This window comes from Somniosus microcephalus, chromosome 1 (assembly GCF_052327205.1).
Source record: "Somniosus microcephalus isolate GS21.2 chromosome 1, FLI_Smic_1.0, whole genome shotgun sequence".
NCBI lineage: Eukaryota > Metazoa > Chordata > Chondrichthyes > Squaliformes > Somniosidae > Somniosus > Somniosus microcephalus.
Window position 1 is genome coordinate 462,400,371 of NC_140987.1, and position 27,497 is coordinate 462,427,867.

The window sequence follows — 27,497 nt, forward strand, 5'->3', positions numbered from 1 at the left end:
CGGCGCTCCCTCAGTACTGATCCTCCGACAGTGCGGCGCTCCCTCAGTACTGCCCCTCCGACAGTGCAGCGCTCCCTCAGTACTGCCCCTCCGACAGTGCGGCACTCCCTCAGTACTGATCCTCCGACAGTGCGGCGCTCCCTCAGTACTGACCCTCCGACAGTGCGGCGCTCCCTCAGTACTGATCCTCCGACAGTGCGGCGCTCCCTCAATACTGCCCCTCCGACAGTGCGGCGCTCCCTCAGTACTGCCCCTCCGACAGTGCCGCGCTCCCTCAGTACTGCCCCTCCGACAGTGCGGCGCTCCCTCAGTACTGATCCTCCGACAGTGCGGCGCTCCCTCAGTACTGCCCCTCCGACAGTGCGGCGCTCCCTCAGTACAGCACTGGGAGTGTCAGCCTAGATTTTTGTGCTCAAGTCTCTGGAGTGGGGTTTGAACCCACGACCTTCTGATCCCGAGGCGAGAGAGCTGCTCACTGAGCCAAGCTGACAATACACTGAGGGATTGGGAGGTCTGATGATGAAAATCCCAGTTCTCACCCTGGGATATGGATCAAGAAATTGCAATCTCTGGTGTAAATGAAGATTGAAGTTAAGAAGCTGATAATCCAAATAATTTTCCAACATTTTTTTTTTCTTAAAACAAACGCATGATTTTATTTTCCATACCAGGCACCACATTAATTAACGGATATTTACACAATGTGTTCTTTGTGCAGTCAGTGTATACAAGAATGTGGCAGAGAGACAGAACTGCAAACACTGCACTCACTCCAACTGTCAGAAACCCAACATTTAATGCTATTGTACATCGGGAAACACTAACTATCACTTCAGTTAAACTTCGCCGAGCCAGAAGCCAATGTCTGGCTGTAAATATTCTCAGATCTGCCCTCTGACTGACCCTGCTCGACATCGCTCACTGACCGAGTCTGCCCAGGGCCAGCAGCAGAGAAAAGTGCATCTCCTCTCCCCTCTCCCCCCACTGTCTCCCCCCCCCTCACCCTCTCTCCCCACTGTCTCCCCCCCCCTCACCCCTCTCCCCCCACCCCACTCTGCTCTACCCCTCCCCCGGACCTTCCCCCCACCCCCCTCCACCCTACCCCTCTCCCCCACCCCCTCTCCCCACTTAATTAAAAAAACAAATTGAGGAATTTCGGGCTCGGGGCTCTTGAAAAAGTGCAAGTGATGAGAATGTGGCCATTGAGGGACTGGTACCAAATACACAAAACTAACTGGAGTATGTTGCACCAAAAGATTAAATGGACATATAGGGAGAGAAGGGAGAGCTCCTGCACCACATCATCCTCTCTCCACATTCTGTAAATATCTCACTGTCACAGTCCTGCTGTCACTGGTCTCCAGTCACAGATTGAGCAACATTAGCCTGGCAGGTACTTCTGATATTTACAACTGGTACAAAGACCCTGGAGGGACCCGAACCCACCGCCTGCCCTCTACAACTGCCTCCCCATTTCCCTGTCTTGCTGACTCCCTCCCTGCCTCCTCAAACCCTCTCTCCGATTGCACCCACGCCTACCTCTCCTCAAACCCTCTCTCCGATTGCACCCACGCCTACCTCTCCCCAACCCTCTCCGATTGCACCCACGCCTACCTCTCCCCAACCCTCTCTGCTTGTTTCCTGCTCACCATTCACTTGTTTTTAACTCCTTGATGCAACGTGTTTTGAGAGATCTTCCTGCACTACAGAAGCAGCTTGCTTTAGCTCCCGAACTCTGCCTCTGTCTCCCGCTTCACAATAGCACAGCCTGATAGTTTGCAGAGGTACATTCCCCACAAACTCCATGATTGGTTGAACAATTCAAACTATCTGTAGATTCACTGGGTGACAGGGAGGGAGAAAGAGAGAAAGATAGATGGACAGAGTGACAGATAGAGAGAGAGAGATAGACAGAGATAGAGATAGATAGAGAGAGAGATAGACAGCTAGAGAGATAAACAGAGATAGAGATAGAGACAGAGATAGACAGAGAGATAGACAGAGATAGATAGAGATAGAGAGATAGACAGAGATAGAGATAGATAGAGAGAGAGAGAGATAGACAGAGAGCTAGATAGAGAGATAGAGGGAGATAGAGAGATCGATAGAGATAGAGAGATAGATAGAGATAGATAGATAAATAGGCCGAGAGATAGAGCATTAGATAGAAAGATAGAGAGATAGAGGGACAGAGACAGAGACCGGCAGACTGAGAAAGTGCGAGACTTTCTGTAAAGTTAATGACACAATTAGCGTTTAATGGATGGTGATTTATTTGATTTGTTTGAGACCCTATATGAGGACAATAACTCACCAATACCCTGTAGTTACCCACTGCAGGAAGCTCTCCCAACCCCTGTAGGAAAACAGTTCACAACCTAATCCTGACACATTCTCAGCAGTGACTAACCCACTCTCAGAGAGCGACAGAAATCTCCCGGCATCCAATCCAACAACAGTTGATGGCGAATTCCAGCATCACTCACTGAACTGGTCCCGTGCTGCCCACCATCAGATCCAGTGATCGCGGTTCTGGGCTGTGTCACTATCTCATTTCACTACAAATGTAACATGTCGCAAACAGCCAGAACCACAGACTCTGGCGACCAGAGACTAGCAAAGACCAAGTCCGCACACTGCGCACGATCCACGAGTACTTTAGCCCAACGAGTAGGATCTAGTAAATTTAATAACCTTTGATTAGAACAAATGATCTTAATACACATTTTAATTCTTGAAATTGTTTCATTCTAAATACACATTACAGGAAACTTTGGTTTATCCGGAGGTTGTATGTCCGGAAACCTCGATCTAACGGCAGAAATCAGCAGCCATTTTGGTTAGGTTTTTTTTCTTCTCCTAGCATTTTTTTGAACAGTCAGGCTCTGGAAAGCGTCTCTGTAGCTTAGCAACAGCTTCAGAGACGCTTCCAAGGTACGGGCCGAGTGTTTACAAGCTGTTGCTAAGCAACAGTGTTTGTTGTCAGATACGGAGATGAAAACCTCCGTATCCTTCAACATTAGCGCTGGTCTATCCGGAAGTTTTGATAGATCGGCAGCAGCTCGGTCCCGTCGGTGCCGGATATCGCCAAGTTTCCTGTATTTAAACACACTATCCAAATTCCTTCATCAGGAAGCAGTGAGGTCTGGATGGGTCCAATCACAGATAGCAGTGGTTATAAAGTCTTCCTGACTGTGGCCCATTTCACCCATGTACATTACACCTTTAGAATACATCCCAGGCAGCTGGTAGTCTCTAGTTAATATTGATCAATCTGATCTGAATCAATAGATCAGGCAGCATGCTGTGACACCAATGGATTAATCTGGAGGCTGTGGTTAATCTCTCACTGCGAGAGTGGTAGATCGCAGCCCTGCATTGTCCACACGGCCCGTTCTCAGAGTCTGAGGGTTACCAGGAACACATCATCTTCACAGCCAAACTAGTCCCAGCCGTAAATGAAAGATATGTTTCTGGTCGTTTCATCTCAGACTAGGCCACAGGCCATGAAAACCATCAATGGATGTTTGAGAGTGAAAGGTCACAACAAGTGAGGGAATGTCACAGAGTGGTGTGACTGTACCATTCTACACCTCACCAGTCCATCGATCAAATGCAAAAATCGTCCACTCCTCCGCCACTCAAATCAACAGTAAAAACTTAAACACTGACGGGCACCAATCCTACTTCTTCATTCCGGAAAGGTGTAAATGGAGCTGAAACCGGACTGAATCTGGAGCAGAACGACTCTGATCCTGACACACTCAATACGACGGGATCTCCAGCTCCACATTAAATCAGATGTGATTGAACGAGCTGGCTCAGGCACACAAGTACTGACAAAATAAACCATCGCTTCCTTACTGAGGATTTTCACAAAATTCAAGCTCGTTCAAAGTCACCAACTAGAGAGTGAGCAAACAGCCAGGCGTCTCGTCACGGCCCTTGCTAACGTTACATGTTGTAAGGAGGGCAGATTGTTTAAACAAAAGGAAAGGGACCAAATGGAGACAGAGTTGGATGTCAGCTGTTGGGTCTCAGTGCTTTAAATACAATCCATTCAAATTTTAAATATATAACAATCCCGTCTCGTTGCTCCATCTGTGAGGAGCATTCAATCCTTCAAATGCCATGGCTCAAAGTATATTAAATAGCGGCTTGTCCACCTCTTTAAAATATTCTGAGACATGCAATCAGTGAGCAGCGCGCTGCTTGTGAAAAGGCTAAGTTACACAGAGCACAAGGTGAACCTGCGGACGTGCAGCTTACATCAGCTGAGGCCGAGAATTATCCGTGATGTTTAGGTTAAGAGCGGGTTCAGTGTCGCCCACTGGGAGGACGAGTCGCGTGCCTCGTATCACCAGCTCATGCTCTCTGAAGGCCAGCTCTCGCTCCTGGGCTTCTTCGAGGCTGTGGATGAGGGTCCTGCGATCAGAAACGGAGGCGGTGGTGGAGGAGTCCGTGGTGCTCGTCACTGTGGAGTCTCCATACGTCAGACTGATGTCCCCGTCGTTCAGGATCAAATCCGAATCATCGTCCTTCAGCTGCTCCTGGTTCTGAGTAGGGAAACAAATAGTTCAATAAACCGGCATTGTACACACCCCATATATAATATACAATACAAAAAGAAATTACTGCAGATGCTGGAAATCTGAAATAAAAACAGAATCACTTTAATTCACCGCCCCATTCCCACTCGGACCTCACCGCCCTCGGCCTCTTGCATTGTTCCACCGTAGCTCAGCGGAAGCTCGAGGAACAGCACCTCATCTTTCAATTAGGCACTTTACAGCCCTCTGGACTCAACACTGAGTTCAACAATTTCAGATCATAACCTCGGCCCCTATCATATATATATTTTTTATCCACACTCTTGTCTTTTTTTCTTCTCTCCCACAGGGCAGCTGTCTTTCATTCTGCCAGCGCAATTTACACTTCATCTCGAGCCATCCTTAGTTTCTTAACCTGTCCCATTACCATCTCCTCTTGCCTGGAATATCTCTCAATGTCTCTTTACTTCTCCTGCCTTCTATCCTATCACAGACCTTCCCGTTTGTTCTTTCCTCCCCTCCCCCCCCTTTCCCAGCCCCTGCACTTGCTTAAAAATCTGTCCCATTTCCTGCTTTTTTCCAGTTCTGACGAAAGGTCATCGACCTGAAACGTTAACTCTGTTTCTCTCTCCACAGATGCTGCCTGACCTGCTGAGTGTCTCCAGCATTGTCTGTTTATATATAATATACAATATATACATATACACATATTATATATAAGTAATAAACACACTCCTATATATACATAGACACATACTGCCCCCCCCCGCCCGGTCACCTGCCACATACTGCACCCCCCCCCCCCCCCCGGTCACCTGCCACATACTGCCCCCCCCCCCCCACCCACCCACCTGCCACATACTGCACCCCCCCCCCACCCATCTGCCACATACTGCATCCCCCCGGTCACCTGCCACATACTGCCCCCCCCCCCCCCGGTCACCTGCCACATGCTGCCCCCCCCACCCGCCACATACTGCCCCCCACCACCTGCCACATACTGCCCCCCACCACCTGCCACATACTGCTCCCCCCACCCACCCGCCACATACTGCTCCCCCCACCCACCCGCCACATACTGCTCCCCCCACCCACCCGTCACATACTGCCCCCCACCACCTGCCACATACTGCCCCCCTCACCTGCCACATACTCTCTCCCCCCCCCCCGGTCACCTGCCACATACTGCCCCCCCTTCACCCACCTGCCACATACTGCCCCCCTCACCTGCCACATACTGCCCCCCCTTCACCCACCTGCCACATACTGCTCCCCCACCTGCCACATACTGCACCCCCCCCCACCCCCCCGGTCAGTTAGAGCCCCACTGGCCGCGAGCAGGGATCGGATTGGCTGCCGATGCTCTCGGTGACGGGGGAATATCTGGGACTCTGGAGGAAATGAACCCCGACATCCATTCCTGGGGCTCCTCACCGAATCCTGGGCCAGCCGCTGCTGGACAGAGCTTCTCGTGGTGGCCGCAGTCATCACGGACACACAAAGACCAGAACAAATCCCAGCTCCGAGCAACTTCTGGAAACTTCCAGCAAACGCTGCTGGAGAGATTTGCGGAGAGATTTAATCCGTTCTCACCTCGTAGGCCAGTGGGCTTGTCAGGCACCTTGCGATGGGCCCGCACCAGCCTGGCAGCGTTGTGGTCAGAGGTGGGCCGCTGTGAGTTAAGATCGGTTTCAAATAACTGGTTAACTTCCGTGAAGGAAAAACAGGTTAACAACCTGGCTGGAAGGGGTGAAAACGGCAGAGTGAAAAATCAGAAACTGTTTCAGCATCTGAAAGAGAGTTTCCCACACCAGAGGGGAGATGAGGAGAATGTTTTTACGCAGCGAGTTGTTGTGATCTGGAACGCGCTGCCTGAAAGGGCGGTGGGAGCAGATTCAATAGTGACTTTCAAAAAGGAATTGGATAAATACTTGAAACGAAAACAAATTTGCAGGGCTCTGGGGAAAAAGCAGGGGGGAGTGGGACTGATTGGAGAGCTCGTTCAAAGAGCCGGCACAGGCCCTCCAAGTCACTCGCCATCCTGACTTGGAAGTATATCGCCGATCCTTCATCGTCGTTGGGTCAAAATCCTGGAACTCCCTCCCTAACAGCGCTGGGAGCACCTTCACCACACGGACTGCAGCGGTTCATGAAGGGGGCTCACCACCACCTTCTGAAGGGCAACTAGGGACGGGCAATAAATGCTGGGCCTTGCCAGCGACACCCACATCCCATAAAAACAAATTAAAAAAAAATCTACCCTGTCCCAATCTTTCATAATTTTAAACATTTCTATTATATTGTCCGGTAATCTACACTGTTCTAAGCTCATGGTCTACAGAACAGCAGTGATACCCGCCCTGCTGTATGCCTCAGAGACATGGACCATGTACAGCAGGCACCTCAAAGCACTGGAGAGGTACCACCAACGCTGCCTCCGCAAGATCCTGCAAATCCATTGGCAGGATAGGCGCACCAACGTCAGTGTTCTTGCTCAGGCCAATATCCCCAGCGTCGAAGCTTTCACCATGCTCGATCAGCTCCGATGGACGGGCCACATTGTCCGCATGCCCAATACGAGACTCCCAAAACAAGTGCTCTACTCGGAGCTCCGACACGGCAACAGAGCCCCAGGTGGGCAGAGGAAACGCTTCAACGACACCCTCAAAGCCTCCTTGAAAAAGTGCAACATCCCCACCAACACCTGGGAATCCCTGGCCCAAGACCACACAAAGTGGAGGAGAAGCATCCGGGAAGGCGCCGAACACCTCGAGTCTCTTCGCCGGGAGCAAGCGGGAGCCAAGCGCAAACAGCGGAAGGAGCGCGGGTCAACTCAAGCACCCCACCCACCCGCCCCTTCAACCACCGTCTGCCCCACCTGTGACAGAGACTGTAGGTCCCGCATTGGACTCATCAGTCACCTGAGAACTCATTTTTAATGTGGAAGCAAGTCATCCTCGGTTCTGAGGGACTGCCTAAGAAGAAGAGTTGTTCTAATGAAAAAGGACCTAATTTTTCAAGCCTTTCTTTATATTTGTATTTCCTCACAGCAGGCAGGCTGAGATGGGCTGAATGGCCTTCCTGAGGGTGGCCAACTCTCCCGGAGTCTCCAGGAATTATCGATTAATCTCCTGATGTGAGAACCTTGGGCGAGAATCACAGGGACATAAAAACCATTGGAGACGGGTTAAAAGCTGTTTGACCGATGGGCAAGAATCATCCAATCAGGTAACCAAGGGTCTATTCGCTTTCCGATTGGCCGTGGTCTGTGAAGGATGGACATGTCGGGCGACCAATGGCAGGAGTATGGGGGCGAGGCAGCTGGAGGCATGTGATTGAAACAGCCAATCAGATTTGGAAACCCGACCCCCTGGTGTAGCCATCGTCTGCCCTGGAGCTCCCCCTGCTGGGCCATCCCACACATTCCACCCAGTCACATCTCCTGCTCTGCACCTAATGAAGCAGAACGTGCGCGGATTTTGTTTTAAACAATGCCCTTTGTTCACCTGTCATTCATCCCAATGAGTAAGAGGGTAGAGGAGACTCTGGTTGGCAGTTTTAGGGCTGGCGGGAGGATCATTAACGTCAGCAGTCAATGAAGGAGAGAGACGGAGAAACCAATGAGACGAACATTGCCCAAGAGCATTACCCCCACCCGGGACGGCGAGCGGGTCGTATGGAACTGTCAAATGGCTTATAGAAAACTGCTCATCAAATCTGCTGCAGTTGCCGGAGGTAATCAGCCTGTGGACATGTTCTAACCGAGTGTAGTTTAACCAGAGTCCAGCCCACATCTGGTGAAGTCTATACATCCACCTGTTACTTTTAACAAAGCTTTAACCTGCTGTACCCGGTGTTTACTGGGGTGCCCCCTGGGATGAGAGGGCTGTCCTATGAGGAGAGATTGAGTAGATTGGGCCGATACTCTCTGGAGTTTAGAAGAATGAGAGGTGATCTCATTAAAACATATAAAATTCTTACAGGACTTGACAGGGTCAATGCTGAGAGGCTGTTTCCCCCTGGCTGGAGAATCTAGAACTAGGGGTCACAGTCTCAGGATAAGGGAGTCGGCAATTTAGGACTGAGATGAGGAGGAATTCCTTCACTCAGAGGGTTGTGAATCTTTGGAATTCTCTGCCCCAGAGGGCTGTGAGTTCTGAGTCATTGAGTATATTCAAGGCTGAGATCGATAGATTTATGGACTCTAGGGGAATCAAGGGATATGGGGATCAGGCGGGAAAGTGGAGTTGAGGTCGATGATCAGCCATGATCTTATTGAATGGCGGAGCGGGCTCGAGGGGCCGAATGGCCGACTCCTGCTATTATTTCTTATGTTTCAGACGGTGTCTACAGGGGGACCGAAAACTGGTGGGTCTGAAAACAATGTTACAAGTCACAATCTGACTACAGTTAAAGCTGAAAATACTGAAATGAATCCATCTGTGGTGAGAGTGAGCACTGTGCACAGGCATCAGTTTATATCTGATGTTATTGCAGGAAGTCCCAGTGAAATCAGGGCAGGTCCATCACTCTGGCCTGCAACTGAAATTCGAGCAGGTGGTCCCGGCAGACAAAGGATACTTGTGATCGAACGTGTACCACAGCCGGAAGAGCCAAGCGCTCTCAGCTTTAGTGTTCCTTCTCTCTCCTTCAGGAGCATCCTAGAGGAATAGAAAAGGGGAAACAGTCTGAATCCTCAGCAACGCACACACTCCCAAAAACTTTACACAAAGTAAAATCTTTCTCTCTGTCCTGCCACCCACCCCCCAACAGTAGCCAATGAGAGAAGGTTTAACATTCCGAGAGAGACAACAAACGTTTCCTGACCTCTCATTGGGCCACATCGTCACCTGATCAAACTTCATAAATAGTCATTTTTTCACTTGGAAAGTTTGTAAAATGTTTTTCCCCCAGTCAGGTGAGGTCAGGAATATTCTCCTTCATGTCACATGCTGCTCGAGAATCACTTAAAAATACTCGGATTGGATATTTGCAGGGCTCTGGGGAAAGAGCAGGGGAGTGGGACTGATTGGATCGCTCGTTCACAGAGCCGGCACAGGCACGAGGGGCCGAATGGCCTCCTTCTGTGCTATGATTCTGGGTATTTCTATCCCACATGAAAAAAACCCACAGGTTTAAGTGAAAAACAACCTCTGCTGAACGATCACCTCAAACACCATCATTATAAAGAATGGATTTTGCCCATTGTTTTACTCACTGCACTCCCATCCTGTGATTGGTCGATATGTACAGACTGTTCCTGGTCAGCATCGACTCCCACTCTGAAAACAGAGTCAAAAAATACATTTACTTTTAAAGTTACAGACCCTCGACATCTTTCACATCACTGCAGCAAAACGCAGAGAGAACAAAGGGAAGAAAGACAGTCATTTCCCGCTCTCTTATTCCGACCCGGAGCTGGAAATTTACCAGCATCTTCCAACCTTACCTCACAAAACTGCTATTATACCCTTTAATGTACCACCCAGTCTAATCCCACTCTCCCTCTACCCTGTAATATCCCACCCAGTCTAATCCCACTCTCCCTCTACCCTGTAATATCCCACCCAGTCTAATCCCACTCTCCCTCTACCCTGTAATATCCCACCCAGTCTAATCCCACTCTCCCCCTCACCCTTTAATATCCCACCCAGTCTAATCCCACTCTCCCCCTCACTCCACGTACCCTTTAATATCCCACCCAGTCTAATCTCACTCTCCCCCTCACTCCACGTACCCTTTAATATCCCACCCAGTCTAATCCCACTCTCCCCCTCACTCCCCACACCCTTTAATATCCCACCCAGTCTAATCCCACTCTCCCCCTCACTCCCCATACCCTTTAATATCCCACCCAGTCTAATCCCACTCTCCCCCTCACTCCCCATACCCTTTAATATCCCACCCAGTCTAATCCCACTCTCCCCCTCACTCCCCGTACCCTTTAATATCCCACCCAGTCTAATCCCACTCTCCCCCTCACTCCCCACACCCTTTAATGTCCCACCCAGTCTAATCCCACTCTCCCCCTCACTCCCCACACCCTTTAATATCCCACCCAGTCTAATCCCACTCTCCCCCTCACTCCCCACACCCTTTAATATCCCACCCAGTCTAATCCCACTCTCCCCCTCACTCCCCGTATCCTTTAATATCCCACCCAGTCTAATCCCACTCTCCCCCTCACTCCCCACACCCTTTAATATCCCACCCAGTCTAATCCCACTCTCCCCCTCACTCCCCATACCCTTTAATATCCCCAGTCTAATCCCACTCTCCCCCTCACTCCCCGCACCCTTTAATATCCCACCCAGTCTAATCCCACTCTCCCCCTCACTCCCCACACCCTTTAATATCCCACCCAGTCTAATCCCACTCTCCCCCTCACCCTTTAATATCCCACCCAGTCTAATCCCACTCTCCCCCTCACTCCCCATACCCTTTAATATCCCATCCAGTCTAATCCCACTCTCCCCCTCACTCCCCATACCCTTTAATATCCCATCCAGTCTAATCCCACTCTCCCCCTCACTCCCCATACCCTTTAATATCCCATCCAGTCTAATCCCACTCTCCCCCTCACTCCCCATACCCTTTAATATCCCATCCAGTCTAATCACACTCTCCCCCTCACTCCCCACACCCTTTAATATCCCACCCAGTCTAATCCCACTCTCCCCCTCACCCTTTAATATCCCACCCAGTCTAATCTCACTCTCCCCGCACCCTTTAATATCCCACCCAGTCTAATCTCACTCTCCCCGCACCCTTTAATATCCCACCCAGTCTAATCCCACTCTCCCCCTCACTCCCCGTACCCTTTAATATCCCACCCAGTCTAATCCCACTCTCCCCCTCACTCCCCGTACCCTTTAATATCCCACCCAGTCTAATCCCACTCTCCCCCTCACTCCCCGTACCCTTTAATATCCCACCCAGTCTAATCCCACTCTCCCCCTCACTCCCCGTACCCTTTAATATCCCACCCAGTCTAATCCCACTCTCTCCCTCACTCCCCGCACCCTTTAATATCCCACCCAGTCTAAACTCACTCTCCCCTCACTCCCCGTACCCTTTAATATCCCACCCAGTCTAATTCCACTCTCCCCCTCACTCCCCGTACCCTTTAATATCCCACCCAGTCTAATCCCACTCTCTCCCTCACTCCCCGCACCCTTTAATATCCCACCCAGTCTAATCTCACTCTCCCCTCACTCCCCGTACCCTTTAATATCCCACCCAGTCTAATCCCACTCTCCCCCTCACTCCCCATACCCTTTAATACCCCACCCAGTCTAATCCCACTCTCCCACTCACTCCCTATACCCTTTAATATCCCACCCAGTCTAATCCCACTCTCCCACTCACTCCCTGTACCCTTTAATATCCCACCCAGTCTAATCTCACTCTCCCCTCACTCCCCACACCCTTTAATATCCCACCCAGTCTAATCCCACTCTCCCCCTCACTCCCCACACCCTTTAATATCCCATCCAGTCTAATCCCACTCTCCCCCTCACTCCCTGTACCCTTTAATATCCCACCCAGTCTAATCTCACTCTCCCCTCACTCCCCACACCCTTTAATATCCCACCCAGTCTAATCCCACTCTCCCCCTCACTCCCCACACCCTTTAATATCCCACCCAGTCTAATCCCACTCTCCCCCTCACTCCCCACACCCTTTAATATCCCACCCAGACTAATCCCACACTAATGCTCCTGATTTTCAAACAATTATCGAATTATTATAAAGGAATTTCTGGACTTTGCTGTAACAGTTTGCGGCACTGAATTCCATATTCTCACCACCCTCTGGGTAAAGAATGTTTTTCTAACCTCCCCTTTAATTAATTTTGCGATTATTTTTATTTATTCGCTCTCGTCCCATCTCACTGACCAGTAGAAACAATCTCTCACTAATCCTGAAGTCCTTGATCAGATCAGTCAGTCCCTGAACCTTTCAGCCCCAGTGGAAATAGCCCAAGGGTCTCACGGTCCCTTTCAAACTGCTAACGACCAGCGAACCCACACTGTGCATTACACGGTATAATAGTCCCACCCTCATACAACAGACCCTCTGCCTCGCTCAGTGCATCATGGAGTTTTGCTATTATATATTCTTGCGTTAAGCAAATTGTGGTGCGATTGGAATTGAACACCACGTACTGACTGTATGATCAGTGATATCATTGGAATTCCTTTCCTGATAATTGGAGTCTTCCTGTCAATGAGAAGGTTGTTGGTGTTTACACATTTATCTTTCAGAAATCAATTCACCTCCTCAGCCCCCCGCCTGTCACGTTACCCATAATCCGTTGAGTGGAGCTCCCAATAACTCAGGTCAGACTGCCACCATTTGATGGTGTTTGTACAGAATGTCTCACCTGATTCGAAGCCAAGACAACATCTGTGTTGTTCCTCCGCCAAAGACCCAGACAGTGAAGAAGACAATTAAAAGTGTCGTACTGAACATCATTTGACGGGCGTAAGTAGCGGTGTCCCGAATGGCCAAGGCAAATGCCATTGCCCCTCTCAAACCTGAAAAACAGAGTCATTTACGCCACAGACAGCTTGTGCCTTGGAGCAATATCCCAAATACAACCAGCTGCATTCGAACGCAACAGATGCTGGCTGCGGTAATCGAGTTTAATACTAAAACCACGGGTATTACACAACTTGTATTTATACAGCGCCTTTAATGTAGTAAAACATCCCAAGGTGCTTCACAGGAGCGATTATCAGACAAAAATTGGCACCGAGCCACAGGTTAGGACAGGTGACCAAAAGCTTGGTCAAAGAGGTTAGTTTTAAGGAGCGTCTTAAAGGAGGCGAGAGAGGCGGAGAGGTTTAGGGAGGGAATTCCAGAGCTTAGAGCCAATCATGGGGTGAAAGAAATCGGGGATTGCGCAAGAGGCCAGAATTGGAGGAGCGCAGAGATCTCGGAGGGTTGTAGGGCTGGAGGAGGGCACAGAGATCTCGGAGGGTTGTAGGGCTGGAAGAGGGCACAGAGATGGGGAGGGGCGAGGCCATGGAGGGGATTGGAAAACAAAGTTGAGAATGTTTAATTCGAGCTGTTGCTGGGCCGGGAGATAATGTAGGTCAGCGAGCACAGGGGTGATGGGTGAATATTGAATAGTTTGTGAGATTCTGAGTTAAACCAATTCAGCATTTGGTTAAATTATCCACAGTATTGACTGAAAAACTCCAACTGCACCACCAACACTGACAGCCCAAGAATACAAACACTGGCCTCTTTGGCCCAGGGCTCCAGTGGTAGACAGTGTGCAAAGGTTTAGGGGGAATTGAATCAATGTTTGAGGGAATGGATGACTGAGAGGGATTTAAGACTGGCCTGATGGACTCCAGTCTGTACCCACTGTGGGAGAGACACTCAAGCGCACAGTGAGAGATCTGGCCCATGGTCAGACCTCACTGCACCAAGGTTGGAGCAGTCGAGGATAGACTTCAAGCCTCTGTATAACTGACACTCAGGGGAAAGTGGACTCGATGACAAATTGTCCTCCAGACTGAAAAGACTTCCAAAAAGCTTTTACAAACTGAGTCGATCTCCCATGGAGACACATGCAGGGAGCAATGTTCCCTTTAAGCTGCGCGGCCATGTAGGGTTCGGGGATGGGGGGTAATCGGAGCAGGGCACTCAGCCAGAAACTCAGTCCCCATTTTAAAGTCACACATTCTGTCCTTACTTCTAGATATTCCCATTATAAATTCTTATTTATAATGCAAACTTCCTATGTAAACTTGTCACGCTGTAATGACACCCTCCCACCAGCGGTGGTGCGGCGACACCTCCACCAGAGAGAGAATGTAATTGCAGCGTGACGCGTTTACATAGGATGTTGCCATTCAGAAAGTTGACCTGGGAATTTACAATGGGAAACATTGACAGGAGTGCAGGGAGATGTAAGATTTTGAATGTATTATAGATAAATGTAGTTTAATGATATAATTCATGGAATCACACGGAGCGTACCGGCAAACATCATCATGTGCTGCAGGTTGGAGCCAATCTTTTTTCTTCGGCCCAGGTTCAGGAGGAAGGACAGTGGGTAAATATTAGCAGCTCTCCCCAGGAACACAGCGAGCTAGTTAACGGAATCAAGGAATGAAGGGCTGGAATTACGGAACAGCGACAAATAATAGTCATAGAGTTTTACAGCACAGAAAGAGGCCCTTCGGCCCATCGTGTCCACGCCGGCCATCAAGCCCTGTCTATTCTAATCCCATTTTCCAGCATTTGGTCCGTAGCCTTGTATGCTATGGCATTTCAAGTGCTCATCTAAATGCTTCTTGAATGTTGTGAGGGTTCCTGCCTCTACCACCCTTTCAAGCAGTGAGTTCCAGATTCCAACCACCCTCTGGGTGAAAAAGTTTTTCCTCAAATCCCCTCTAAACCTCCTGCCCCTTACCTTGAAACTATGCCCCCTGGTTATTGACCCCTCTACTAAGGAGAAAAGTTCCTTTCTATCTACCCTATCTATGCCCCTCATAATTTTGTACACCTCAATCAGGTCCCCCCTCAGCCTTCTCTGCTCCAAGGAAAACAACCCCAGCCTGTCCAGTCTCTCCTCATGGCTGAAGCGCTCCAGCCCAGGTAACATCCTGGTGAATCTCCTCTGCACCCTCTCCAAAGCAATCACATCCTTCCTATAGTGTGGCGACCAGAACTGCACACAGTACTCCAGCTGTGGCCTAACCAGCATTTTGTACAGCTCCATCATAACCTCCCTGCTCTTATAATTAATCCATCGATTAAAGAATCAGTCAACTAAACTTTAGTTGCAATATTTAATGTTCAATCCCTTTCTGCAGCCACTCAGTTTGCACTGTGTTCTGTTCTGTGGAACAGCTCGCAATTAATATTCGGCACAGATAATAAGAAACCAAACATTTACATTTTCATTAAACTTAGGTCAACTCATCTTATAATTTACACAAGCAAACCTGATTATATACCTTTCCACGCACCATTTCTTTTATATTTAGTGATTATATCTACATTCAGAGCACAATGAGGATCCAATGATCTCTATCACCAGAACTTCAGAAACACAAACATCTCGCCTCTGAACACGACACTTGCAAAGTAGATACTTCACAGTTTTATTTCATTCTCTGGATGTGGGCATCGCTGGCAAGGCCAGCATTTATTGCCCGTCGCTGATTGCCCCTTGAGAAGGTGGTTCCAGGGAGGGAGTTCCAGGATTTTGACCCAGCAATAATGAAGGATCGGCCGATATATTTCCAAGTCAGGGTGGTGTGTGACTTGGAGGGGAACTTGGAGGTGGTGGTGTTCCCATGCTCCTGCTGCCCTTGTCCTTCTAGGTGGAAGAGGTCGCGGGTTTGGGAGGTGCTGCCGAAGAAGCCTTGGCGAGTTGCTGCAGTGCATCTTGTAGATGGTACACACTGCAGCCACGGTGCGCCGGTGGTGGAGGGAGTGAATGTTTAAGGTGGTGGATGGGGTGCTAATCAAGCAGGCTGCTTTGTCCTGGATGGTGTCGAGCTTCTTGAGTGTTTTTGGAGCTGCACTCATCCAGGCAAGTGGAGAGTATTCCATCACACTCCTGACTTGTGCCTTGTGGATGGTGGAAAGGCTTTGGGGAGTCAGGAGGTGAGACACTCGCTGCAGAATACCCAGCCTCTGGCCTGCTCTTGTTGCCACAGTGTTTATGTTAAGTTTCTGGTCAATGGTGACCCCCAGGATGTTGATGGTGGGGGATTCGGCAATGGTAATATGATTGAATGACAATTCTCTTGTTGGAGATGGTCAGTGCCTGGCACTTATTTGCCACTTGTCAGTCCCACAGTACAAACAGGACACCGAGTGTTTAAATAATGAAAAGTCAGGAAGGATACAAAAGCTGCGATTATGAAGGTGGGATTGAAGATGTGGCTCTTGAAGGTGAAGAGAGTCAATCCCATGTAGGAAAAGATGAAGTTTTCTGCCAAGAAATTGAGGAGTTCAAATAACTGGAAAACATAAAATGCATCATTTGCATATTCATTCATTCGAGATTAATGTCACCACAGACACAACAATGGCGGAGTCTGAGTTAAAGAATCTTTTCAACCACATAATTGGGAGTTTAATCCTGTTACTGTCACCACATTCCCAGCAATTACTGGGAAGACAGTAAGAGGAATCCCAAAGTATCAGGAGTTTCTCTTTGACTTCCATTCCTATAACTTAATTCTCCAGGTTCCACTGCCCAAATCAAAATAATTAGCAATAGTCTGATAAACATGGAAATAGTTAATGGACTATTTTTTAAAAATGTAATCACATGATGATGGCGTCGCTGGCAAGGCCGGCATTTATTGCCCATCCCTAACTGCCCTCGAGAAGGTGGTGGTGAGCCGCCTTCTTGAACCGCTGCAGTCCATCGTAGCACTTTGTTTTGGTACCACTGAGTGACTCGCTAGGCCATCGAGGGCAGTTAAGGGTCAACCAGGTGTGGGTCTGGAGTCACATATTGGCCAGACCGGGGGAGGGTGGCAGATTTCCTTCCCTAAAAGACATTAGTGAACCAGATGGTTTTTTACGACAATCCGGTCGTTTCATGGTCACCATTACTGAGACTAGCTTTTTATTCCACATTTATTTAATTAACTGAATTTAAATTCCCCGGCTGCCGTGGTGGGATTTGAACTATGTGAATGGAAGATGAGGAACCAGGCCTGTGTGGAATGGACTGTTCTGGGAGAAACTGTTCCCATTGGCGGAAGGGTCGAGAACCAGAGGACACAGATTTAAGATGACCAAAGGCGACATGAGGAAAAGCTTTTTTACGCAGTAAGTGGTTAGAATCTGGATGCACTGCCTGAGAGGGTGGTGGAGGCAGATTCAATCACGGCTTTCAAAAGGGAGTTGGATAAATACCTGAAGGAAAGAAATTTGCAGGGCTACAGGGAAAGGGTGGGGGAGGGGGACTCGCTGAAGTGCTCTTGCAGAGAGCCGGCACAGGCTCGACGGGCCGAATGGCCTCCTTCTGAGCTGTAACCATTCTATGATTCTAAATGTAATGGGGGATTTGGACAGATATTTGAGGGAGGGAGTGCTCAAGAAGGATTTGTTTTTGCGATTGGGCAGAGACTTTCCTGATGTTCCAGGTAGTCATCATTCTTCACAACATGTGTATCCTACACAGCTCCATGGAACGCACTCCAGCGTGATAGGCCCTGGAGACACCACATGCTGAGCGTGTAAAACATTAATGTGGTGTATGTAACCTGTTCCACCTTAAAGAGAACTCCCTTAAGAGATGTACTACTTTCTCTTGGCTACTATACACTGTAATACTGTAATACCGGTGGTGACCACACCGGTATATAAGTGTTGTGCAAGGATTTGCTGGGCAGTTCAGCCCTGACCTTCGAATAGTAAAGACCTGTTAAAAGTTATTCTTGTTGTCTGTGTCCAGTGATTGATCCTAAACCTAACTGGGATATACAGACTCAACAGTGGCGACGAGTCCGATCTTACCCTGTGGCAAATTTACATCCAAGGCAGCTTCGTCCTCAAAACGGGCGTCAAGAAGAGGCATCCGCCCTCATCATCCTGCTGAGCACCATCGCACGGGAGGCATCGAGAACCCGGGTTAAAAAGAAAAAGAATTCTGACCACGAAGCCTTCCATCAGCGACAGGCGGTGATCATCCCTTCTACCACGGTGGTGGGTAAGCCGATCAGCGACACGAGCAGAAAGTCGGCCGCGTTGACTGTGGAGTAGGGGAGGGAAAACGGAGGAATAAGGGCGGAGAGCTCGACCACGGCCGGTAGAAAGGGCCGGGCTGCAATCGAGGCCGAGAGGCGCAGCGACTGGGGCAGCTTAAGGCTCGAGAGCCGCGGAGAACTCAAACGCAGCTGGTGTACAGGACCGGGCTGCGAGCGGGGCTGCGAGGCAAAGCAGCGTCGGGGAGTTGAGAAGCTTAAGGCACGAGAGCCGCGGAGAATTCAAACGCAGCCGGTGTAAAGGACCGGGCTGCAAGACAAAGCAGCGTCGGGGAGTGAGAACCGCTGGGGAGGCGAGAACGGCAGCAGCAAGGCAATCGCCATTGCAGCCAGCGGGGGAAGAAGGCAAACGCGGGAATCCGCCATTGTAGTCGGCGGGGGAAGAAGACGAGCGCGGGAAAGACCGCCAAGTGCGGGAAGCCGCCATTTTAGTAGGCGGGGGAAGAAGACAAGCGCGGGAAGCCGCCATTTAAAAAAAAACTTTAAAAATTTTAAAAACTTGCAAGGATGCCTAAACATGGGAACATTAATACCTTTGATAGTGATGTCGAAGATTGGACCACGTATGTAGAACGCCTGGAAGTTTATTGTAAAGCAAATAAGGTACCAGATGATGAGAAAGCATTAACCTTATTAAGCTCAATGGGGGCGAAGACATACGGGCTATTGAAGCACCTTCTATCACCAAATAAACCGGCGGATCAGACCTTCGCGAATATTGTTACTGTCCTGAAAAATCATTTAAACCCCACGCCGCTGATGATAGCGGAACGATTTAAATTTTACAGAAGAATGCAGTTGAAAGACGAAAGCAACGCTGAATTTTTAATTGAACTACGTAAGCTATCGAAGTACTGTCAGTTTGGGACAGGGCTAGCAGATGCGCTGAGAGATAAATTTGTGTGTGGATTGTTAAAAGAAGGAACGCAAAAGCGACTGCTTGAAGAGAATGATCTTACGCTTGATAAAGCTGTCACTATTGCAGCATCGCAAGAAGCCGCAGCAAGAGGCACTGCGGAAATGCAGCTACGGTCACCGGAACTCTGTACCAATCAAATGGTCTTGAGTACAGTAAAATGTTATCGTTGTGGAAAGACAACACACGATCAGAACCAGTGCTGGTTCAAAAGTCAGGAATGCAGAAAATGTGGCAGGCTTGGTCACATAGCTAAAGTATGCCGGTCAGGAAAGAAGACCAGCAACAAAAAGTCACCGCAGGAAAAGTACAAAAAGGTACACAAGGTGACAGAGAACAGTTCGAACGAACAGAAGTCAGATTCAGACGCCAGCAGTAATGAACTGGGTAGTCTGAGAGTACACAATGTTGGTAAGGAAGCAGACCTCCAAACAATTTGGGTCACACTTCAGATAGCAGGAGTCCAAGTGAAGATGGAATTGGACACTGGATCGGCATTGACGGTCATGAATAAGAAAGATTACAAAAGGTTATTCCCACATATTCCCCTACGGGATACGGAGATTGTATTGAAAACATACACGGGGCAAAGAGTATACCTCTATCTTCCCGATGGGGTAAAGGTGGTCCACAAGGGCAAAGAAAGCCGAGGAATGGACTTATATGTGCTACCTGAGGAAGGTCCACCACTACTGGGACGGGAGTGGATTAGGAAAATAAATATGGACTGGCATTCCTTAAAAGCACTAACGGTAGATTCCGGTACAAAAGATGTCAAACCTAAACGATTGTCCAGAATATTGGACGATGCTAAAGAGGTGTTCCAACAAGGACTGGGAACACTGAGAGGAATTACGGCAAACATCAAGATTGAAGAACATGCAAACCCAAAATTTTTCAAAGCCAGACCGGTACCTTATGCAATACGACCTGCTGTGGAAGCTGAGCTGGAAGGGCTAGAACGTTCAGGAGTACTGTCTAAGGTAGACTGGAGTGAGTGGGCCACGCCCATTGTCCCAGTCATGAAGCGTTCATCGAGCAACAAGCCGGGGGAACCGGGGAAGGTTCGCATCTGTGGTGATTTCAAGATCACTGTTAATCCGGTGCTTCACACGGTGCAGTATCCGCTTCCACGGATTGAGGATATCTTCGCTTCATTGTCTGGCGGGAAACACTTCACCAAGATAGACCTGGCGCAGGCGTACTTACAGATGGAAGTTGAGGAAGAGTCACGCCAGTATCTCACGATCAACACGCATAGAGGCTTGTACCGGTATAATAGACTGGTTTTTGGAGTGGCATCGGCTCCAGCAATTTGGCAGAGGGCCATGGAGCAGGTATTACAGGGAATTCCAGGTACACAATGTTACCTGGACGATATTCTGATTACAGGAGATGATGACGAGGAACACCTTGCAAACTTGGAACTGGTGCTCACCAGATTGAAAGAATATGGTCTTCGAGTTAATCGCCAGAAATGTGAATTCTTTCAGAAGAGGATCTCGTACTGTGGTCATGTCATTGACCAGGAGGGGCTTCATAAGTCTCCTGACAAGATCGAAGCTGTTGTGAAGGCTCCCGCTCCGGATAATGTATCCCAATTGAGGTCATTTCTAGGGTTGATTAACTATTACCATAAGTTTCTGCCAAATTTATCCACAGTGCTGCACCCGCTGAACGCTCTTTTGCAGAAGGGAGTACCATGGAAGTGGAGCGAGGACTGTAAGAGGGCCTTTCGCGAAAGCAAGGCATTGATCACCTCAGAGGAAGTGTTGGCTCACTTCAACCCAACGCTGCCTATTCGTTTGGCTTGTGATGCTTCTCCATATGGTATTGGGGCAGTACTCTCACACAAGTTGCCAAATGGCCAGGAGAGGCCAGTTGCGTTCGCATCCAGATCATTGACCTCCGCTGAGCGCAATTATGCTCAGATAGATAGGGAGGCTCTCAGCCTTGTGTGGGGAGTAAAGAAGTTTAATCATTACCTGCAGGGCCAAAAGTTTACGCTTCTGACAGACCACCAGCCGTTGGTATCCATTTTTAACCCTAAGAAGGGTGTTTCGGTGATGACAGCACAGAGACTCCAGAGATGGTCCCTTTTCCTAGGGGCACATCAATATCAGATAGAATTCAAAGGTACAAAGCAGCATGGTAATGCTGATGGGCTGTCGCGCCTGCCACTACCTACAGAGGAGGAGGCACCGACGGTTGACCCTGTTGAGTTATTTCACTCGACCATCATCGAATGTTTACCAGTCACCAATGCAAGTATTGAAAGAGAAACCAGGAACGACCCGACACTGTCCAGGGTCTACGAAGTGACAGTGAAGGGATGGCCAGCACATGGTGATCCACTGTTACCGGCATTCTCAGCAAGACGAGAACAGCTGTCCGTCTGTCAAGGAACATTGATGTATGGAACAAGGGTGATTATTCCTCCTAAGTTAAGAGAGAGAGTTCTAAAGGAACTGCATGAAGGTCATCTGGGGGGAGTCAAGATGAAAAGCCTTGCTAGGGCTTGTGTGTGGTGGCCGGGTATCGACCAACAGATAGAGGAGCTGATGAAAAGCTGCTCAGGGTGCCAAAAAGTGCAAAATGCACCTCCGATTGCACCGCTGCATCCATGGGAATGGCCTTCAACCCCATGGCAACGTGTACATATTGACTTTGCTGGTCCTTTCATGGACTCCATGTTTTTAATTGCGGTGGACGCACATTCTAAATGGCCAGAAGTGATTAAGATGACTACCACTACCTCGGAAAAGACGATCGCGGTGTTAAGAACGATATTTGCGAGAAATGGATTGCCAGAACAAATATGTTCAGACAACGGACCGCAGTTCGTGTCAGAAGAATTCCAGTGATTCATGAAGAAGAATGGGGTGAAACATTATACCTCTGCCCCATATCATCCGGCTACAAACGGGTTGGCCGAGAGATTTGTACAAACGTTTAAAAAAGCAATAAAGGCCATGAGCGAAGATCAGATTCCACTACAACACAAGGTGGACAAATTCCTACTGGCATATCGAAACACCACTCATGCAGTGACAAACCAAAGTCCTGCCATGATGTTCTACAACAGGAGGTTGCGGTCCAGGTTGGACTTGTTAAAACCAAATGTGCGGAGGGAAGTTGAAAACAAACAGTTCCAGCATATAAATAACAAGACCACTCGGAGTTTCGAAATAGGACAACCAGTGTTAGCCCGGGACTATAAAAACGAGAAATGGCAATCTGGAACAATTCGGGCCAGACAAGGACCCCTGATGTACACGGTAGATATTGGTGAAAATGTAATACGGCGTTGTGGTAAACCACTTTTATCGTTCACTATCGTTACACTATGGTTATCACTGTTTATATCGTTACACTATGGTTATCACTGTTTACACTGTTGTATCACTACACAAGGTCACCTCTTGCCACGCTGTTATACCTGGGCTGACCACAGCTGACTCCGCCCATGGCTCCGCCTGCTTGCCCAGGTATAAAGGTGGTCGACTGGCTGGTATTCCTCCTTGTTGGATCCGATCACCCACGAGGGTGGGCTCTGTTATTTAGCCAATAAAAACCTATAGTTACTAACTTAACTCGTCGCTTTTCATGAACTGAATTGATAGGTATATCAGGCGTCATGCTGACCAACTGGTAGAATCGAGAACAAGGGTCGAACCCAGGGTTACGGCAGAGACAACCGTGGAAGAAGTTAGTGAACCTGAAGCATCTACCTCAGAAGTGAATGTACCTGATGATGATGTCCAATCCATAAGAGACCAACTAGATGAGTCACCCCAGCAACGAGAATCAGAGACCCCTGAAAGGCGTTATCCAACTCGAATCAGGAGGCCTCCTCAGAGACTGAATCTTTGAACTGTTTTGCATGAAGTTGTATATATATATGTTATTATGTTATGTTAAATGGGGATATAACTGTTAAGCTAAAAAGGGAGGATTGTGGTGTATGTAACCTGTTCCACCTTAAAGAGAACTACCTTAAGAGATGTACTACTTTCTCTTGGCTGCTGTATACTGTAATACTGTAATACCGGTGGTGACCACACCGGTATATAAGTGTTGTGCAAGGATTTGCTGGGCAGTTCAGCCCTGACCTTCGAATAGTAAAGACCTGTTAAAAGTTATTCTTGTTGTCTGTGTCCAGTGATTGATCCTAAACCTAACTGGGACATACAGACTCAACAATTAACACGATAGGCTGGAATTCCTGCCCATCAGAGACAGTGGGCGGAGGATTCAGCCAATGATCAGAAAGACGATGCTACACATGGTTTCCTGCTTCCAAAAGACCTTCACCACTGCCTCTGTCGGAGACAAGAGGTGTCAGCTGTGGCTCAGTGGGTCGCACTCCCACCTGAGTCAGAAGGTCGTGGGTTCAAGTCCTACTCCAGAGAATGGACACGCAAAAATCCAGGCTGACACTCCCAGTGCAGTACTGAGGGAGCGCTGCACTGTCGGAGTGGCAGTACTGAGGGAGCGCTGCACTGTCGGAGGGTCAGTACTGAGGGAGCGCTGCACTGTCGGAGGGGCAGTACTGAGGGAGCGCCGCACTGTCGGAGGGGCAGTACTGAGGGAGCGCCGCACTGTCGGAGGGGCAGTACTGAGGGAGTGCTGCACTGTCGGAGGGGCAGTACTGAGGGAGCGCTGCACTGTCGGAGGGGCAGTACTGAGGGAGTGCTGCACTGTCGGAGGGGCAGTACTGAGGGAGCGCCGCACTGTCGGAGGGGCAGTACTGAGGGAGCGCCGCACTGTCGGAGGGGCAGTACTGAGGGAGTGCTGCACTGTCGGAGGGGCAGTACTGAGGGAGCGCTGCACTATCAGAGGGGCAGTACTGAGGGAGGGCCAGGCCATTCGGGAGAGAAGTTAGGAAACAGTTCTTCACGCAAAGGGTGGTAGGAGTGCGGAACCCTCTCCCACACAAAGCAGTAGATGCTGGGGGTCAATTAATCATTTTAAATCGGAGATCAACAGATTTTTGCTAGACAAGGGTGACGTAAGATAACTACTAGGCACTTGGTCTAAGCGTTAAACAAGGCTTTAATCAACTGTTTTACAACATGGAGGTCTAGTTGTGTCCTTCACTCGTTCCTGTTAAAGAATGTCCTGAGCAAGCTGGGCCCGTGCCCGAGTATTTATACTCTCCCTGGACAGCGCCACCAGCGGGTCGCCCAGTATTACTTCATAAGTCATTTCCCATGACTGACAAGATTCATGTCAAAGGATATTAAAGGATATGGAGCGAAGGCGGGTGGATGGAGTTAGGATATGGATCAGTCACGATCTCAGTGAATGACAGAACAGGCTCGAGGGGCTGAATGGCCTCCTCCTGTTCCTATATTCACAGAAATCACAGAAACCCCACAGTGCAGATAGAGGCCATTTCGGCCCATCGAGCCTGCACCGACACATATCCCACCAGATCCCCGTAACCCCTACACCAACACATATCCCACCCTATCCCCGTAACCCCACGTATTTAATCCCCCTAACACTAAGGGTCAATTTATCATAGCCAATCAACCTAACCCGCACATCTTTGGACTGTGGGAGGAAACCGGAGCACCCGGAGGAAACCCACGCAAACACGGGGAGAATGTGCAAACTCCACACAGACAGTCGCCCGAGGCCGGATTCGAACCCGGGTCCCTGGCGCTGTGAGGCAACGGTGCTAACCACTATGCCGCATCTCACTGACATTTGTGGGATCTTGCTGTGCGCAGATTGGCTGCTGTGTTTCCTACATCACAACAGTGACTACACTTCACAAGTACGTCTTTGGCTGTAAAGGACATCCTGAGGTCATGAAAGGTTTTGTATAAATAAAAGTTCTTTTTTACTGTCTGCTTCGGCCTGAAGCTAAACTGAAAATAACTTACCCAAAAACCTGCCCCCCCCCCCCCCAACAATGCTGGTGGGGATCAAGTGCTGGGATTGCGGTTTGTGAAGGATACATTGCAACTGGCAAATGAAGATTTTTCAGGTGATCATCTTTCCTGTTTTACATCCTCCATGGGCTGGGTCGCCACTTGCCAACCCCCCAGGATTGGCCTGGAGTCTCCGGGAATTGAAGGTTAATCTCCAGGACACGGCGGCGAACAATACCCGAGAGAAACATCATCGCCGCAATTAACAGAATTGTGTTTTTTTTTTACATTTATTAGTTATAGAAATATTGGAGATGAGGGGAAAAGGCCATTTCTCTAACAGTCTAGAATCGTCCAATCAGGTAACAAAGAATCTGTTCCCTTTTCCGATTGGCCGTCAGGAGTCGGGGCGTCTGGAGGATGGACCAATGGCGGGAGTGTGGGGGCGGGGCCTCCAGGTGGGAGGTCATGTGATGAAACCTCGAGGAATATCCCCAGCCGGAGTGGGCGACCCCCGACCCCCGACCCCGCCCTCCGAGGAAATTCGCAGGCAGCCTACAGGATATCGACACGGTTACACCGGAAGCTTTGGCCGGGATACTGACAGCTGATTTACTTTGCTACGACCATACGAAAGAAGAAGGTGGTGCTGGGAGTAAGAGCGACCCAGGGAGTGAAAGCTCAGGAGACAGAGGCCACTGCACAGAAGGCAAGACCACCCTACCCCCCGCCCCTGCCCCCGGTCCCGTCCCCCCGGCCCCCCACCCCCCCCGTCACCCTGCCCCTGGTCCCGTCCCCCCGGCCCCCCACCCCCCCCCGTCCCCGGCACCCTGCCCCTGGTCCCGGCCCCCGCCCCTGGTCCCCTGCCCCCTCCCCCACACTCAGTCGGGCACCACAATTAAAGCTCCAGAGTAATGTTCCAGGAAAGTGCGAGCGGTTCTTCACCGCGGAGTCTCGAATGGATCCCGATTCCTGATTCGCTCGTGTCCCCACACTGCAGGGAGCAATCTGCTGAGTCTGATCAATGACTCCGTGGACAACACGTATCGCAAGGGTCTGCGAGTATTTACACGGAGAAATGATGTTCCATTTCTGACTGTGGGGTCGCAGGAAATGATGGTGCCGTCCTTGACACATACGGGATGTGGAGGAAGGGTGTGGGAAGGATGTCCTATTTCTGGGTCATTTTAAACCCCGCCCTAGGAGAAGGTCACTGCAGATGGAGATGCCTTACCTGCTTTGTGCGGATTCTGGACTCGGGGGACAGGTTGTTGTACGTATAGTGAGCCTGCGTGATCCCACAGAACAGGACAGCCACCACTCCTGCAAAGCAGCAAGGGAACGTGTTATTGGAGTGGATTCGCTCACTTTACCCATCGCAGCAAAAATGGTTGGGATTGCAGAACACAACCTCCAGATCAGGAAAATTCCCATGTGAAATTCCATAACATACAGAATATAACTTAATGTCCTACGATATTGATGAATGCACAAACTAGTACATCGTATTTCATAGAATGTGCAGCACAGGTGGAGGCCATTCGGCCCAGCTGCTCCGTGCCGGTGTTTCTGCTCCACACCAGCCTCCTCCCACCCTCTTCATCTCACCCCATCAACATATCCTTCTATTCCTTTCTCCCTCATGTGTTTATCCAGCTTCCCCTTAAATCCATCTATACTATTCTCCTCAACCACTCCCTGTGGTAGCGAGTTCCACATTCTCACCACTCTCTGGGTGAAGAAGTTTCTCCTGAATTCCCTATTGGATTTATTAGTGACTCTCTTATATTGATGGCCCCTAGTTCTGGTCTCGCCCACAAGTGGAAACATCATCTCTACGTCTACCCGATCAAACCCTTTCATAATCTTAAAGACGTCTAGCGGGTCACCCCTCAGCCTTCTCTTCTCTCGAGGAAAGAGCCCCAGCTTGTTCAATACTTCCCCAAAACGTATAAAAGGATTAGCGGGAAGATTTACTCCCAATAGCGGTGTTTCCGAGTCAGGTGATTATTAACCAGCTAAACTTACTCCCAGTGTTTATGAACGTCTCTATAACTTCCCTGGGAATCCATTATTATTTCCTATATATTTGTTCTACTAACAAATTACTAATTTTGAAAATTTAAATGAGCTCTTAAAATCGAGGTGATCTTATCCTGTCAATACACACAGTTAAATTGTGCAGGATATCTGACCCTAACCATATACTTCAAGAGCGACTCCTGTGCGATAGTTTGAGGAGCGACTCCTGTGCGATAGTTTGAGGAGCGACTCCCGTGCGATAGTTTGAGGAGCGACTCCCGTGCGATAGTTTGAGGAGCGACTCCCGTGCGATAGTTTGAGGAGCGACTCCTGCGCGATAGTTTGAGGGGCGACTCCCGTGCGATAGTTTGAG

General features: G+C 49.3%; 1 protein-coding gene across 1 annotated transcript in view; it reads right to left on the reverse strand.

Moving 5' to 3' along the window:
• Window positions 1–1,107: 1,107 nt before the first annotated feature.
• Window positions 1,108–27,497, reverse strand: part of slc9a6a (solute carrier family 9 member A6a) — a 93,417-nt gene continuing 67,027 nt past the window's right edge. The window contains exons 9-16 of the mRNA XM_086002369.1: window positions 26,337–26,425; window positions 16,430–16,543; window positions 14,547–14,658; window positions 12,937–13,090; window positions 9,769–9,832; window positions 9,132–9,211; window positions 6,144–6,249; window positions 1,108–4,556 (exon numbers count right to left, since the gene is read on the reverse strand). Of these exons, the coding sequence (XP_085858495.1) occupies window positions 4,266–4,556; window positions 6,144–6,249; window positions 9,132–9,211; window positions 9,769–9,832; window positions 12,937–13,090; window positions 14,547–14,658; window positions 16,430–16,543; window positions 26,337–26,425 (1,010 nt within the window). The 3' untranslated portion in view covers window positions 1,108–4,265. The remainder of the gene's footprint in view (window positions 4,557–6,143; window positions 6,250–9,131; window positions 9,212–9,768; window positions 9,833–12,936; window positions 13,091–14,546; window positions 14,659–16,429; window positions 16,544–26,336; window positions 26,426–27,497) is intronic.